This window comes from Schistocerca americana, chromosome X, assembly GCF_021461395.2.
Source record: "Schistocerca americana isolate TAMUIC-IGC-003095 chromosome X, iqSchAmer2.1, whole genome shotgun sequence".
Taxonomy (NCBI): Eukaryota; Metazoa; Arthropoda; class Insecta; order Orthoptera; family Acrididae; genus Schistocerca; species Schistocerca americana.
Window position 1 is genome coordinate 690,199,597 of NC_060130.1, and position 13,297 is coordinate 690,212,893.

Genomic DNA, 13,297 nt, shown 5'->3' on the forward strand with positions numbered 1-13,297 from the left:
GTTTCCTCATGCTGCAGAGCACCAAATTTACAAGACATACAGATATCTGCAATTTAGCCATTGCAATGTTAAGATGGAGTCAATCCAAACAAATATTGCTCATGGTGTATTTCATGTGACAGTCTAGGAAAATGGACCATATTTTTCAAAGGGAATTTCAAGTGCTCACTCAATATAATGGTCCCAAATTAGTCTAGTTTGATATTCAGTTTAACTGTGTGTGTTAATAGGGACAGGGACAGAAAACATGATGCACAACCAGTGTTCCAGCAGTGGCTGAGTAGCATTGCTGCACATCAGTAACAGATGTACACGGCAGCACATAAGGTGGGACAAGCCAAGAATAGAAGATGTGATGAGGAAATGTTCACCTTTATGACAAGATTTTTTTAAAAATTGCAAAGCATGATAAAAAACAAGATTTATTATCATACTAGTATTATCAGGAACATGGAAAATGACCACCACACTGTCCTGCAAAAATATCTTTAAAGTACTAATGCCCAAGTTAGGTGACATGGTCTTCATCAGTGGCAGTTACTGTTGTTAAATTTCAATAAACATTTGTTAAAGTTTTCCATGCCTAACATATTTATTTATTTAATTAACCATATCAGATTAGGACCTTCACATCCCCTCTTACAATGGACCAGAATTTCAACCACACCAATACCTCTTTTTACATCACAGTTACCTCACATATAACAATAATTTGATATGGCAGACAGTAATAAAATGATTTGAGTGTCCCTAGAGACAATGTGAATAAATAGTACTGACTAAGAGCTAATAAAGTTAATACTTGCAGTACTTCTACTACTGCTGCCTCCAATAATAATAATAATAATAATAATAATAATAATAATAGGGGCAGATGTAAAAAGAATTTACAGACATACAAAATAGTGATAATGCCAGACAAAAAAAGAATTTTTAGGTGTACAAAATAGACTTTTCTGATACAGCAAGTTCTGGAGGAGGGAAATTTAACAGACTGCAGCAGCTAAGAAAACTGGGAAATAAGATGATCTGGTTGGAACCTAGGGTTTAATAGGGTAAAGAGTGCATACAGGGACAATGACAGTCATTAATGTTGCTTCAGTAGATATGTCACTAACTGTCTTTTGAAACTGGAGATGTTATTCAGTTCTCTAACACAATGAGGAAGGTTAGTCAAGAATTGGGTTCCTGCTGCTGAAAAGGTCTTCGAGAAAGTGGTTGGGAGATGAAGTGGCCAGAAACAATTTTGTCTGATGAGAACAGGTATTGCTGCCAAACTGTTCAGACAAGACCATTAAAGTCAGGGAGAGAGATGGGGGACAGTGTGCAAGGGACGTTTGAAAAGTCCGTGCAAAAATAAAAACTACTTACGTGTTTGGGGTATACCTTTTTTATTTTTTGACATAGTCTCCTTTTAGACTTATACACTTCATCAATGCTGTTCTAATTTCTTGATCCCTTCTGAGTAATAGGAATTGTCCAAGTCTGCAAAACAGCTATTAGTTGCTGCCATCACCTCCTTGTTTGAATAAAATTTTTGTCCTGCCAACCATTTCTTCAAATTGAGGAACAAATAGTAGTCCGAGGGAGCCAAGTCTGGAGAATAGGGGGGATGTGAAACCAGTTGGAATCCTATTTCCATTAATTTTGCGACCACAACTGCTGAGGTGTGTGCTGGTGCATTGTCGTGATGGAAAAGGACTTTTTTGCAGTCCATTTGCCGGCATTTTTCTTGCAGCTGTTTTCAAACGGTCCAATAACGATGAATAATATGCACCTGTAATAGTTTTACCCTTTTCCAGATAGTCGATGAGGATTATCCCTTGCGAATCCCAAAAGACAGTCACCATAACCTTTCCAGCCGAAGGAATGGTCTTCACTATTTTTTGTGCAGATTCTCCCTTGGTAACCCATTGTTTAGATTGTTCTTTGGTCTCAGGAGTATAGTACTGTATCCATGTTTCAACCACAGTGACGAAACGACGCTTAAAATCCTGCAGATTCTTCCTGAACAGCTGCAAACCATCCTTGCAACACCACACGATTCCGTTTTTAGTCAAGTGTGAGCAATCGTGGAACCCATCTTGTGGATAGCTTTCTCATGTCAAAATGTTTATGCAAAATATTATGTACCCATTCATTCGAGATGCCCACAGCACTAGTAATCTTATGCATCTTACTTCTTCTGTCATCTATCACCATATCATGGATTTTATCAATGATTTCTGGAGTTGTAACCTCCACAGGGTGTCCACAACGTTCAGCATCACTTGTGCCCATATGGCCACTCCTAAAATTTTGAAACCACTTATAAAGTGTTCTAATCAAAGGTGCAGTCACCGTAATGTTTACGAAGCTTCTCTTTAGTCTCCTGATGCGTTTTGCCTTTCATAAAGTAATGTTTACTCACCGCACGAAATTCTTTTTCATCCATTTTTTGGCAATCATTCGACTTCCTTGATTCACACGAAGGCCAAAGACAAAGAAATAGACCAATATGGCTGAAACTTGGTGTGCTACTAACTAAACATGACCTTGACACATACTGGTGGTGCCATCTCTCGGACTTTGCACGGACTTTTCAAATGCCCCTCGTACATTGACAAGACAAACGTAAGAGACAGCGTTTACAGAAATCTCTGTGGTTGTCTACATGCAGCCAGGACATCTGTGCATATGATGGTGAAATATGATCAACGTGTCGAATGTCACAAATATATTGAACATAGGCATTCATAACCAATCCCAGGCCCTGCGAGCTTTCCTGAGCAAGTCCTTGCAGGATAACATGCTGTAATCAGTAATTGGAAGTATAAGTGTGCACACAAGATTTTTTTCACATCAAGAGGGAACAGCTTTTTATATTTTTGCAGAACATGGAAAGGTGCTGACATCTTATTGCACATTGTAATCATGGGCTCAGTCCAATTTAGATTTTAATCTATTATTACTCCTAGATACTTTGCTGAAGGAGAGAAGTTAATATCTGTCCCACTTAGGATTAAAGATGATAGGAATTCCTAACATTTTGGGCTAATGAGCCAAGAATGACCAACTAATACCCCCTAATACCCCGTGGGTTTAGGGTGGGTTGAGCTTTGACCCTATATCCTCTGGCCATTTTGATAATGCACGCAGGTAAGTATTAAAATTCAATGTAGACTGGCAATGGCAAGGAAAGCATTTCTGAAGGAGAGAAATTTGTTAACATTGAGTATAGATTTAAGTGTCAGGAAGTCGTTTCTGAAAGTATTTGTATGGAGCGTAGCCACGTATGGAAGTGAAATGTGGACAATAAATAGTTTAGACAAGAAGAGAATAGAAGCTTTTGAAATGTGGTGCTACAGAAGAATGCCGAAGATTAGATGGGTAGATCACATAACTAACGAGGAGGTACTGAATAGAACTGGAGAGAAGAGAAATTTGAGGCACAACTTGACTAGAAGAAGGGATAAGTTGGTAGGGCATATTGTGAGGCATCAAGGGATCACCAAGTACTGGAGGGCAGTGTGGAGGGTAAAAATCATAGCGGGAGACCAAGAGATGAATACACTAAACAGATTCAGAAGGATGCAGGTTGCAGTAGGTACTGGGAGATGATGAAGCTTGCACAGGATAGAGTAGCATGGAGAGCTGCATCAAACCAGTCTCTGGACTGAAGACCATAACAACAACATAGCTGTCTTCAGTTTTATTGGTTTTGGACTTAGATACAACTGAAGGAGGTCATCAGCATACATGTGATGTTTGCTATAGGTATCTGTAGATATCTGCTTGTTACAGCGGTCACTTCAACTATCATCTGTTGAGTCAGCAGATGATGATTGAAGTAATCACTGTATCAAGCAGATATCTATTTGAATGCTGGCCCCTATTTTGACTGGAACCAAGGTTGGAATCTTCCTACACATTGATCAGGGAGCCTGAAGACAGCACAGTAAATTGCCGAAACCGATAGCCAAAATAAGTTTGGAAATTATTAGACTGCTGAAAGGTGTTTGATTTGACATCCTGAAGTGAACAGTCAAGTCCTACAACCATATCTGAAAAGGTGGACATGCAGACTTGCTGGAAAGATGTCAGGTATGAGTGAAACCACTGCACTGCACTCTGTGAGAAATTTAGGATGCTGAGTTTTGGCAAGTAAAATGTCGAAGTAGACATCGTCAAATGTTTTTCTAACATCTAAGAAGCACAGGATAGTTGTCTCATGCCCATCTGCGAGAGGCCTGAGGTCATCTGTTACCTATATTATGGCAGATGTTGTGGTACAATATTTATGAAAACCTGACTGTTATTTGTCTATTAGGTTGTTTTTAGTTAGGTAGTTTGTTAGCTGGTCTTGGACTATATATCCTAAAGCCTTGGACAGTGCAGGAAGAATTCAAATAGGTCAGTCATCAGGGGATGCTGTGGCAACATCCTGTTTAGGTGGTGGCTTAAGCAGTCCTTGTTTCCAGACCTCAGGGCAAAAATCTTGTTAAGGAGTGGCTGAAAGTATCTGTTATAGTGGGCAGTAGAGTCAATAATATGATTCAGCACTTGGACTGTGATGGCACTGTGTCCAGTAGATGCTGATCTGATACACATGATTGCTTTTTTGACAGTATTGTAAGTAACACACTTTAAGTAGAATTTTTCATGGCTACTGTCATTTACCTCCATGAAGTAATCAATGAGTCCTGTTTCATTTGCAGTTCAATTGTGGTTGTAGGTAATGTGAAGTGCCACTTCAGTTCTTCAGCTAGAACACTGGAGTCAGCTGCATGTCTTACTTTGACTATAACAAGTCCACACAGGTTTTTCCCATAGAACAGTTGATCTGTTTGTTGTTAGTTAAAGTATGGGTATGCTTGAGTTTAGCATTTCTCATAGCTTGACTGACTCTGTTCTGCTTCTGCTTGCAAGTAATACGATTTTCAAGTGTAGAGTGTAGTTTGTATGTCTGATGTGCAGTACATATGAGCTTTATGAGCTGTTTTAGTCCATCAGTTAGCCATGGTGCAGGTTTCCTTCTTACTTTACTTGTCCAGTTTCACTGTCTGTCACCTACCACCATGCAGCTGTGCTAGTTAGTTCTTGTCAGAGTGCTGGTTAGTCATTTTTTTTCTAACTCAGAAAACACACTGTTATCAATATATTTTGAATAAATGGCAGCATCAGATATAAATATTGAAATACTTTATTTTACTGATTATCTTCAGTGTTAAAAATACATAAGAACCATCAGACATGAGACTCTTAACACAAATGTGGCCCTGTTTATAACAACCATCAAACAGTGGTTATAAATAGGGTCACATTTGTGTTAAGATCCTCATGTCTGATGATTCTTTTGTATTTTTAGCAATGAAGATGGCCACACAGTGGCCAAAATCGATCTGTAAAATAAATGATTTCATGAGTTACAACCAATGCTGCCATTTATCCAAAATATGTTGACTACAATATGGTCATGTTCCACATTGTTCCCAATGGAATTAGACATAAACATGTTGTTATGCCAGATTTCACACAAGACCAATTTGGGACTGCTTTATCAAATGAGATTACAGAATACCACTTAAAACCATTTTGCCTGTAATGAGGAACATTCATATGACCAATTTTATTTATACTCTTTTTAAGAACTTGCAGTCAGAGGAGTAAGACAACATATTAAGGTTTAGTTACCCCTATCATAATAGATACACCAATGAAGGGCACTTAACAGTGGCTAAAACATTGGTACATCATACTGAAACATGATGCCATCTACAACCCACAAGTGGTGACTTATTTTGCCAGTGAAAGCCTATGAACATAGCTCAAAAATGTACTCGATACTATATGAGATGTGGAAGCAGCAACGATATCAACACGGATGAAAACAGTATCTGACACTTGAATTATGCTAAGTTCTGTTGCTGAGCAATAGTAAAACTTCTGTCTCTCAGGAAACACAGGGAGCAACCAGATTTAAGACATTAGTACAAATGACAATCACCTTTTTCAACTTTTCTTCCCCGTATAATTCTGAAATACCTGCAAGAAAAATAATTGTAAAAGGACACTATGGAGCTCCAAAGTCTTAATTGTATACGAAGTCTAACTCAATAGACCACAACTACAGCACAACTACAGTCAAACTTGTATGCATGAACAACTGCCCAAATGATACAATAGGAGATGCAGGTCTCTATCACTACACTCATTTAATTCAAACCACCCAAAATTTGGTTCATTGAAGCTTCTAAAGGAGCAGAAGAGACACTTGGCATGTAGTTCTAGGAGTTACAGCTCGTTGATGAAAAAATACATCATTTGAAACAATAAAAGTCCAGTAGCCATGTAGATGTAGAAACCGAACACTGTTTGACTATAATGAACTATTGGTTGCACAAAGAATCCAGAGAAGAAATACACAATGGAATACACACAAGGCTTGATGTGAAAGTAACAGAGTATAGCAAAGGGGAATGTTAACCTGCATGGGTTGGCAAAACTGCACCCATGAGATTATTATGGATTTTGCTGTCATAAACAATTAACTAAGTAAGATATTACAAGCCACTTTTAAGTGTTTCTTGCTTACATAAATATAATTTAAATGTAGCTATGTTAACATTGTGTTAAATATAATAAAACTGTTGTGACTCGCCGATCATTCAAAGTGCCGCCGCGCAATTACGCGCGTCCTCTACGTGCGGCGCTGTCTGCCAGCCATGCAGCAGCTGCGCCACCTAAGCGGCCAGCCGAGCAGCGGCCGCTAGACTGGGACTCAGTGCTCATTCGAATGCTAACGTGTACACATGTCTTACTTGTCAACTTACTCTGTGACTTATATGTGTTGTTGTGTCGTTCCGAAATATATGTGTTAAACTTGAAGTTCTAACAATTGGCGACGAGGTAGTGGATTTTTCCTTTTCACTGTTGACTCACAGGGTTCCATGGCTACTGTCAAGCAACTATTGCAAAATCTGCTTGAACAGCAAATGCTTCGAACAGCGGCGATTCGCGATTTCGTCAGGGCATCAAATGCGGGGCGTTTCTCGTCGTTGGCTATACCTCCTTTTCCTCCTTACGACGAGACGGCAGAAGACTGGTCTGATTATGAAAAACGTCTTCGACAGCACTTCTTGGCATTTCATGTCACGGATGAACAACCATGCAAGTCTCTGTTCCTTTCCTGGATTTCACCTCAAATGTATCGATTGTTGTCACAATTGGCTCCTTTGAAGGATCCTGCGTCTTTGTCCTTTGCTTAAATGTGCTCACTTCTGTCTGTCTATTTTCAAAAGCAAATGCATGTGGTAGCCTCTCGTGTTGCCTTTTATTGTTGTCAAAAACAACCAAATCAATCCTATCGCGCTTGGGCTGCTGAACTTCACGGCCTCAGTCGAAAGTGTCAATTTGTTACTGACGTTCACAAAGAATCCTATGCCGATTCCATGGTACGGGATGCTATTATCCGGTCGGCGCCCGACAAAGAAGTTCGGCAACGGACCCTTCAGTTGGCGAATCCGACTCTAGATGAAGTTCTCTCCATTGCGCAGTCTTTTGAAATTTCTCGCGCAGCTGGGGCGCAAATAGAGGCGTGGGGTGATGTCGGGGAAATACAACCTCTGTGCGCTGTTGACGAAGCATGCGGCGCGTCCCCGCCGGCCGACGTGGCTGCAGTGTGCTCCCACGCGCAGCCTCGGCCTAGCCGTAAACAACCCGCTAAGAAACTGCAGCAAAACCCCCGGCAACTTCCTTCATGTCCGCGGTGTTTTACGAAACATTCACGCGAGGATTGTCCCCAACGTTGGGCTGTGCATCACAACTGCAAAAAGAAAGGTCATGTGTCTTCTGTTTGCAAATCCGACCGCATACACGATGTTCATGAACATGACGCTGATTCTGATTCTGTGTTGTCTGTCAATTGTACTTCTTCCCTTTCAGGGAAGTTATTCCTCACTGTCCACATCCTTGGTCGAGATGTTCGCTTGCAAGTGGATACCGGTTCTGCTGCCACTATAATTAATTCTCAGACGTATCTTCAGCTGGGTTCTCCACTCCTGTCCCCTGTCACTCGGCAATTATGGACGTACAATAAACAGAAGATTTCTCTCTTGGGACAGTTTAATGCTGAGGTATCTTACAAATCCGTCGTTCGCACTGTTCCCATATTTGTGGTCGACCAGAGCAACGCAGAAAATCTTTTTGGTTTCGATGCCTTTCGCGTTTTTGGGTTCTCCATAGATGACTCTGTCAATATTCTCTCTGATGCTATTCCTTATGCTCAACTGGATTCCTTGTCAACGACATTTTCTTCCCTTTTTTCTCCTGGGTTAGGCCGTGCAAACGACTTTGAAGCTCATATCACGCTCAAACCCACTGCTTGGCCTAAGTTTTTTCGGGCTCGGCCCATTCCTGTGGCCCTTCGTGATCGGGTAAAATGGGAGTTGGATCGTCTCACTGCTTCAGGGGTCTTGCTTCCTGTCACTTCCTGTGAGTGGTCCTCTCCTGTCGTCGTAGTTGCTAAGCCAAATGGTGATATTCGTCTCTGTGACGATTTCAAAGCCACTGTAAATGCTCAATGCCTCATCGACACTTACCCTATGCCCCGTCTTGAAGAACTGTTGACTAAACTTGCTGGAGGCCAGTATTTTTCTAAAATTGACCTGTCAGAAGCTTATCATCAACTTCCTCTCGACGCTGCTTCCCGGCAGTTTCTGGTCCTTAACACGCCTTTCGGTCTCTTTCAATACCAACGCTTGCCATTTGGGGTTGCTAGTGCCCCTGCTCTCTTTCAGCGATTCTTGGAACAATTATTGCTCCCTGTCCCTGGGTGTATCAATTACATGGACGACATTGTTGTCACTGGCTCCACCACTGAAGAACATCTTCAAAATCTACCCACACTTTTTCATGTCTTACAGACTGCCGGTCCTAAGTGTAATCTTCAGAAATCACAAATTTTTTCAGGCATCTATCACGTACTTGGGGTTTCAACTCTCTCGGAATGGTATTCGTCCAATTCAACAAACTGTCGCTGCGATCAATGCCCTTCCTCGCCCTACATCTGTTAAGGAACTGTAGGCCTTCTTGGGGAAAATAGCATACTATCACAAGTTTTTACCATCTGCGGCTTCGGTGGCTCAGCTGTTGCATCGCCTGTTGCATAAAAACGTGCCTTTTCACTGGTCCGCGTCATGTGAAGCGGCTTTCCAGAAGTTGAAGACTATGCTGAAACAGGCCCCGTGCCTGGCTACTTATCGACCTGGCCAACATCTTGTTCTTGCCACAGACGCCTCTCAATACGGTGTTGGTGCAGTCCTTGCGCACCGTTTTTCTGACGGTTCGGAACAACCCATTGCTTATGCCTCCAAAACGCTCACGGATGCCCAACAAAAGTATTCTCAAATTGAGAAAGAAGCTTTGGCCATCATTTATGCTCTTCATAAGTTTGGTGTTTTTCTCTATGGCTCAAAATTTCATCTTGTTACGGATCACAAACCACTTGTTTCCTTGTTTCATCCATCAACGCCACTTCCCGACAAGGCTGCACACCGCCTCCAGCGTTGGGCTCTTTACTTGTCCCATTTCAATTATGAGATTCATTTCCGGCCCACGGCTCAACATGCGAATGCTGATGCTCTGTCTCGCCTTCCCATGGGTCCTGATCAGGCATTCGATAGGGACGAACTTTTGTGTTTCCACCTGGATGTTGCCGAGCAGTGGGTTGTGGACAGGTTCCCCATGACTGGGGACAGGCCGGCGGCTGCTACGGGTTCTGACCCTACCCTCTCCCGGGTTTTACGCTGTATTCAGAAGGGTTGGCCAGATCGCCCGTCCGCTAAGACTTCTGATCCGTTGCGGAACTAGTACACTTTGCGCTACCGCCTCAGGCTAGGGATGGTGTTATCCTCCTCTCCACTGACAATGCTTCGCCGCGTGTTGTGGTACCTGCGTCTTTGCGTGCTTCGGTCTTACCCCTCCTTCACCAAGGGCAGTGGGGTGTGTGTCGCACAAAATCTCTGGCGCGCCGTCACATGTACTGGCCTGGCATCGACTCTGAAATAGCACACATGGTCGCTGCCTGCGGCCCTTGTGCGTCACAGGCCGCTGCCCCGAAGTCATCTTTGTCACCGTGGCCTTCGCCTGAGAAGCCCTGGGAGTGCATTCATGCTGACTTTGCGGGATCCTTTTTAGGTACTTATTGGCTCCTCGTAATTGACGCCTACTCTAACTTTCCTTTCATTGTCCGTTGCACGTCACCTACCACCGCGGCAACCACCAGTGCTCTCGCCCGCATTTTTTCTTTGGAAGGCCTCCCCTCTACTCTTGTTACTGATAATGGTCCGCAATTTGCCTCTTCTGAATTTAAGGATTTTTGTGCTCGTCACGGTGTTACGCATGTCACGGCCCCGCCATTCCATCCACAATCCAACGGTGAGGCTGAACGACTGGTCCGCACATTTAAGGCTCAGATGCGGAAACTTCTGACTTCTTCTGCTGCTGCTGATGAGCTTCTCCAGTTTCTGGCGTCTTACCGTTTCACCCCCATGGGCGACCACAGCCCGGCTGAGCTCTTACATGGCCGACAGCCCCGCACGCTACTTCATCTTCTGCGGCCTCCCACCTCACAGCCGTGGGTGCCTTCACTTGGCCGGTTCACCGCCGATGACCTCGTCTGGGTACGGGAATATGGCAGGCGGCCAAAATGGAGCCCGGGCCGCATCTTAAGACACCGTGGCAGACGCCTGTAAGAAATCCAGACGGACACGGGTGTTGCAGTGCGTCATTCGGACCAGCTTCGACCTCGGGTGCCAGCAACGCCTGTTCCGAATGCCGCCACACCACCTTTGGCTCGACCTGACGCTCGGGATCTCGGCATCTCTCAATACTCACAACGCAGCCCTCTCACCGTCATCGCGATGCCAGCACCAGAACGGACGCCACCAGGAGACGTGCCCATGCAGGAACCGGAGGACCATCCTCTGTCAGAGCAAATCTACTCGCCTCCTCCTCCAATGGACGCCGACACATCGCCCATGTCTCCTGTCATATCAACTGGACTTGCCGCAACGGGCAGATTGGTGAATGGGGCCCCAGCAGATTTGACCCCTACGTCTCCTGTCATCTCGACCCGTTATCATCGGGGACACTTCTGTCCGTACGGGAAGCCTCCTCCTCGAGACTTTACGGCGAGTCAAACAATACCTATGGATGTTAGCCATCTCCAGGACACGTCCATCAAGACCAGTGCAACAATTTCAAAGGGGGGAAAAGTGTTGTGACTCGCCGATCATTCAAATTGCCGCCGCGCAATTACGCGCGTCCTCTACGTGCGGCGCTGTCTGCCAGCCATGCAGCAGCTGTGCCACCTAAGCGGCCAGCAGAGCAGCAGCCGCTAGACTGGGTCTCTGCTCATTCGAATGCTAACGTGTACACATGTCTTACTTGTGAACTTACTTTGTGACTTATGTGTGTTGTTGTGTCATTCCGAAATATATGTGTTAAACTTGAAGTTCTAACAAAAACATTGTTAAAATGAATTTTCTTTCTTGCACTAGTGGATATTTTCCAGGCTTAACTTTTTTACCTATGGGAATTTTGTATTTTTTTATCCGTGCTGTTTTTATTTTATTGAATCTACAGTTAATGTTTTATAAAACTGAACAGCCACAAGTGAGAAGTGTGGATTATGATTCAGGTTCATTAAATTAGGAGTTTTTCACAAAAATTGTAGCTTGTGATTTAATTGGGAAACTGCAGTGTGAAGAGAAAGAGGTGCTCGATGAGGCTTGTCCATGGAATTTTTCACTTAAAACTAACTTGTATGATCATTTCTCTCTGTCTCCAAGTGAAGCCAATTCCAATTTCCTCCTCTGAGTTTTTCAGTCAAACACAATTTTTTTCTTCTCTATTCATAATTTGCATTCCACCACTTCCATTCTACCTATCTCTTTTTCCCACTTCTTCTACCATGTCGATCACTTACACGGTTCAAAGTCTAAATGTATCTCCCAACGTATTCTTTTATACTAATCTTAATAAATAAACACCAACTGTTTTATTTTGGCTATAGCTCTTACTGTCTTTACAACTCCTGTCACAACTATTTCTAAATATAAGACGTCCTGTAAAATGTCTATCATAATGAAAGTAAAGAGAAAATATGAAACCTGTCTAATTAAATATAAGTGAGTCTTGTGGTTCTAATATTCACACAATAGGTACATCAGTGATTAAAAATTGAAGTGTTCCAATGTTTACTGAGAAGTTACTCAGAATTTTAATAATTCAATTTGATCCTGATTAGTGAAACTAAATGCAGTCAAGCTTTACATTTACATTCAAAATGGCTCTTACCTCTCTAGCGTTTTTTGCAATTTGTCAATTAATTCATCCGTGAATACTAAATTGTCAGGATGTCCAATTTTTAAATTATGAATGGTGGCCAGGTGATCAAAGTAATTTGCTCTTGTGCCAGTCAGGTGCGTTTTACATAGTAAACATTCTCTTGAAAATGTTTTATCTTGCCTTTCTCTGTCTTGGCATGCCAAAACTGCTTCCTGAAAAAAAGTTTAAACAGATCTGCAGATTCTATGAAACATGAATTTGCTATACTATTTCTAATACCAAATAGCAAAGAGATGAAACATATTTAAAGAACATTTTGAAATTATCCTGTCATTTCATGTGATTCCAAACAGTGGTTAAGCTTCTCATGCATGACATCAGTAAATACAACAATACTATGACTTCCAAGTAGCACTTGAATGACAATACATTAAATAATTATAAATCTAATTATTATTCAGCTTGGCACTCTCATGCTTACTATAAGAACACGTAATGAAACACACAGTTTTCTCTGTTCATCATACCTAGTAAGGGTACTCGAATGATGAACAAAGCTCAAAAATCAGTTTAACTAATGTTTTGTAAACTACTACTTTCGTGAATAAGTTCTTTTTTCCTTAGGATTCTTTAATAAATCTCTGACTGGCATCTTTTTTCCCCACAGATAGTTTTATGTGGTCATGCCACTTCAGGTTACTTTTGATGTTGTGACCCACAATTTGATACGGCTGCTAATCTTTACACCAACATCGATCCTCTGAAGTCCTTCCTGCATTTTGCTACAATTTTCTGGTGTTTTCACTTCCTTTATGTAACAGTGTCATCTGCGAAATGGCTCAGAGAGCTTCCAACATTTTCCAGCGTATAATTTTTATACATCATGAACAGTAATAGTGCACTTCCAAAGTTGCTTTCACATCCAAACAATTTCAACAGATTATGAAAAACTTCTAACAGCTACTGA

The 13,297-nt window shown here is 42.2% G+C and overlaps 1 protein-coding gene across 3 annotated transcripts in view; it reads right to left on the reverse strand.

The window, feature by feature from the left end:
- LOC124555276 (zinc finger protein 277) overlaps nucleotides 1-13,297 on the reverse strand; it is a 151,382-nt gene that overhangs the window by 86,315 nt on the left and 51,770 nt on the right. For all 3 annotated transcript variants that reach the window (XM_047129147.1, XM_047129146.1, XM_047129145.1), the window contains exon 4: nucleotides 12,340-12,542. In XM_047129147.1, the coding sequence (XP_046985103.1) occupies nucleotides 12,340-12,542 (203 nt within the window). The remainder of the gene's footprint in view (nucleotides 1-12,339; nucleotides 12,543-13,297) is intronic.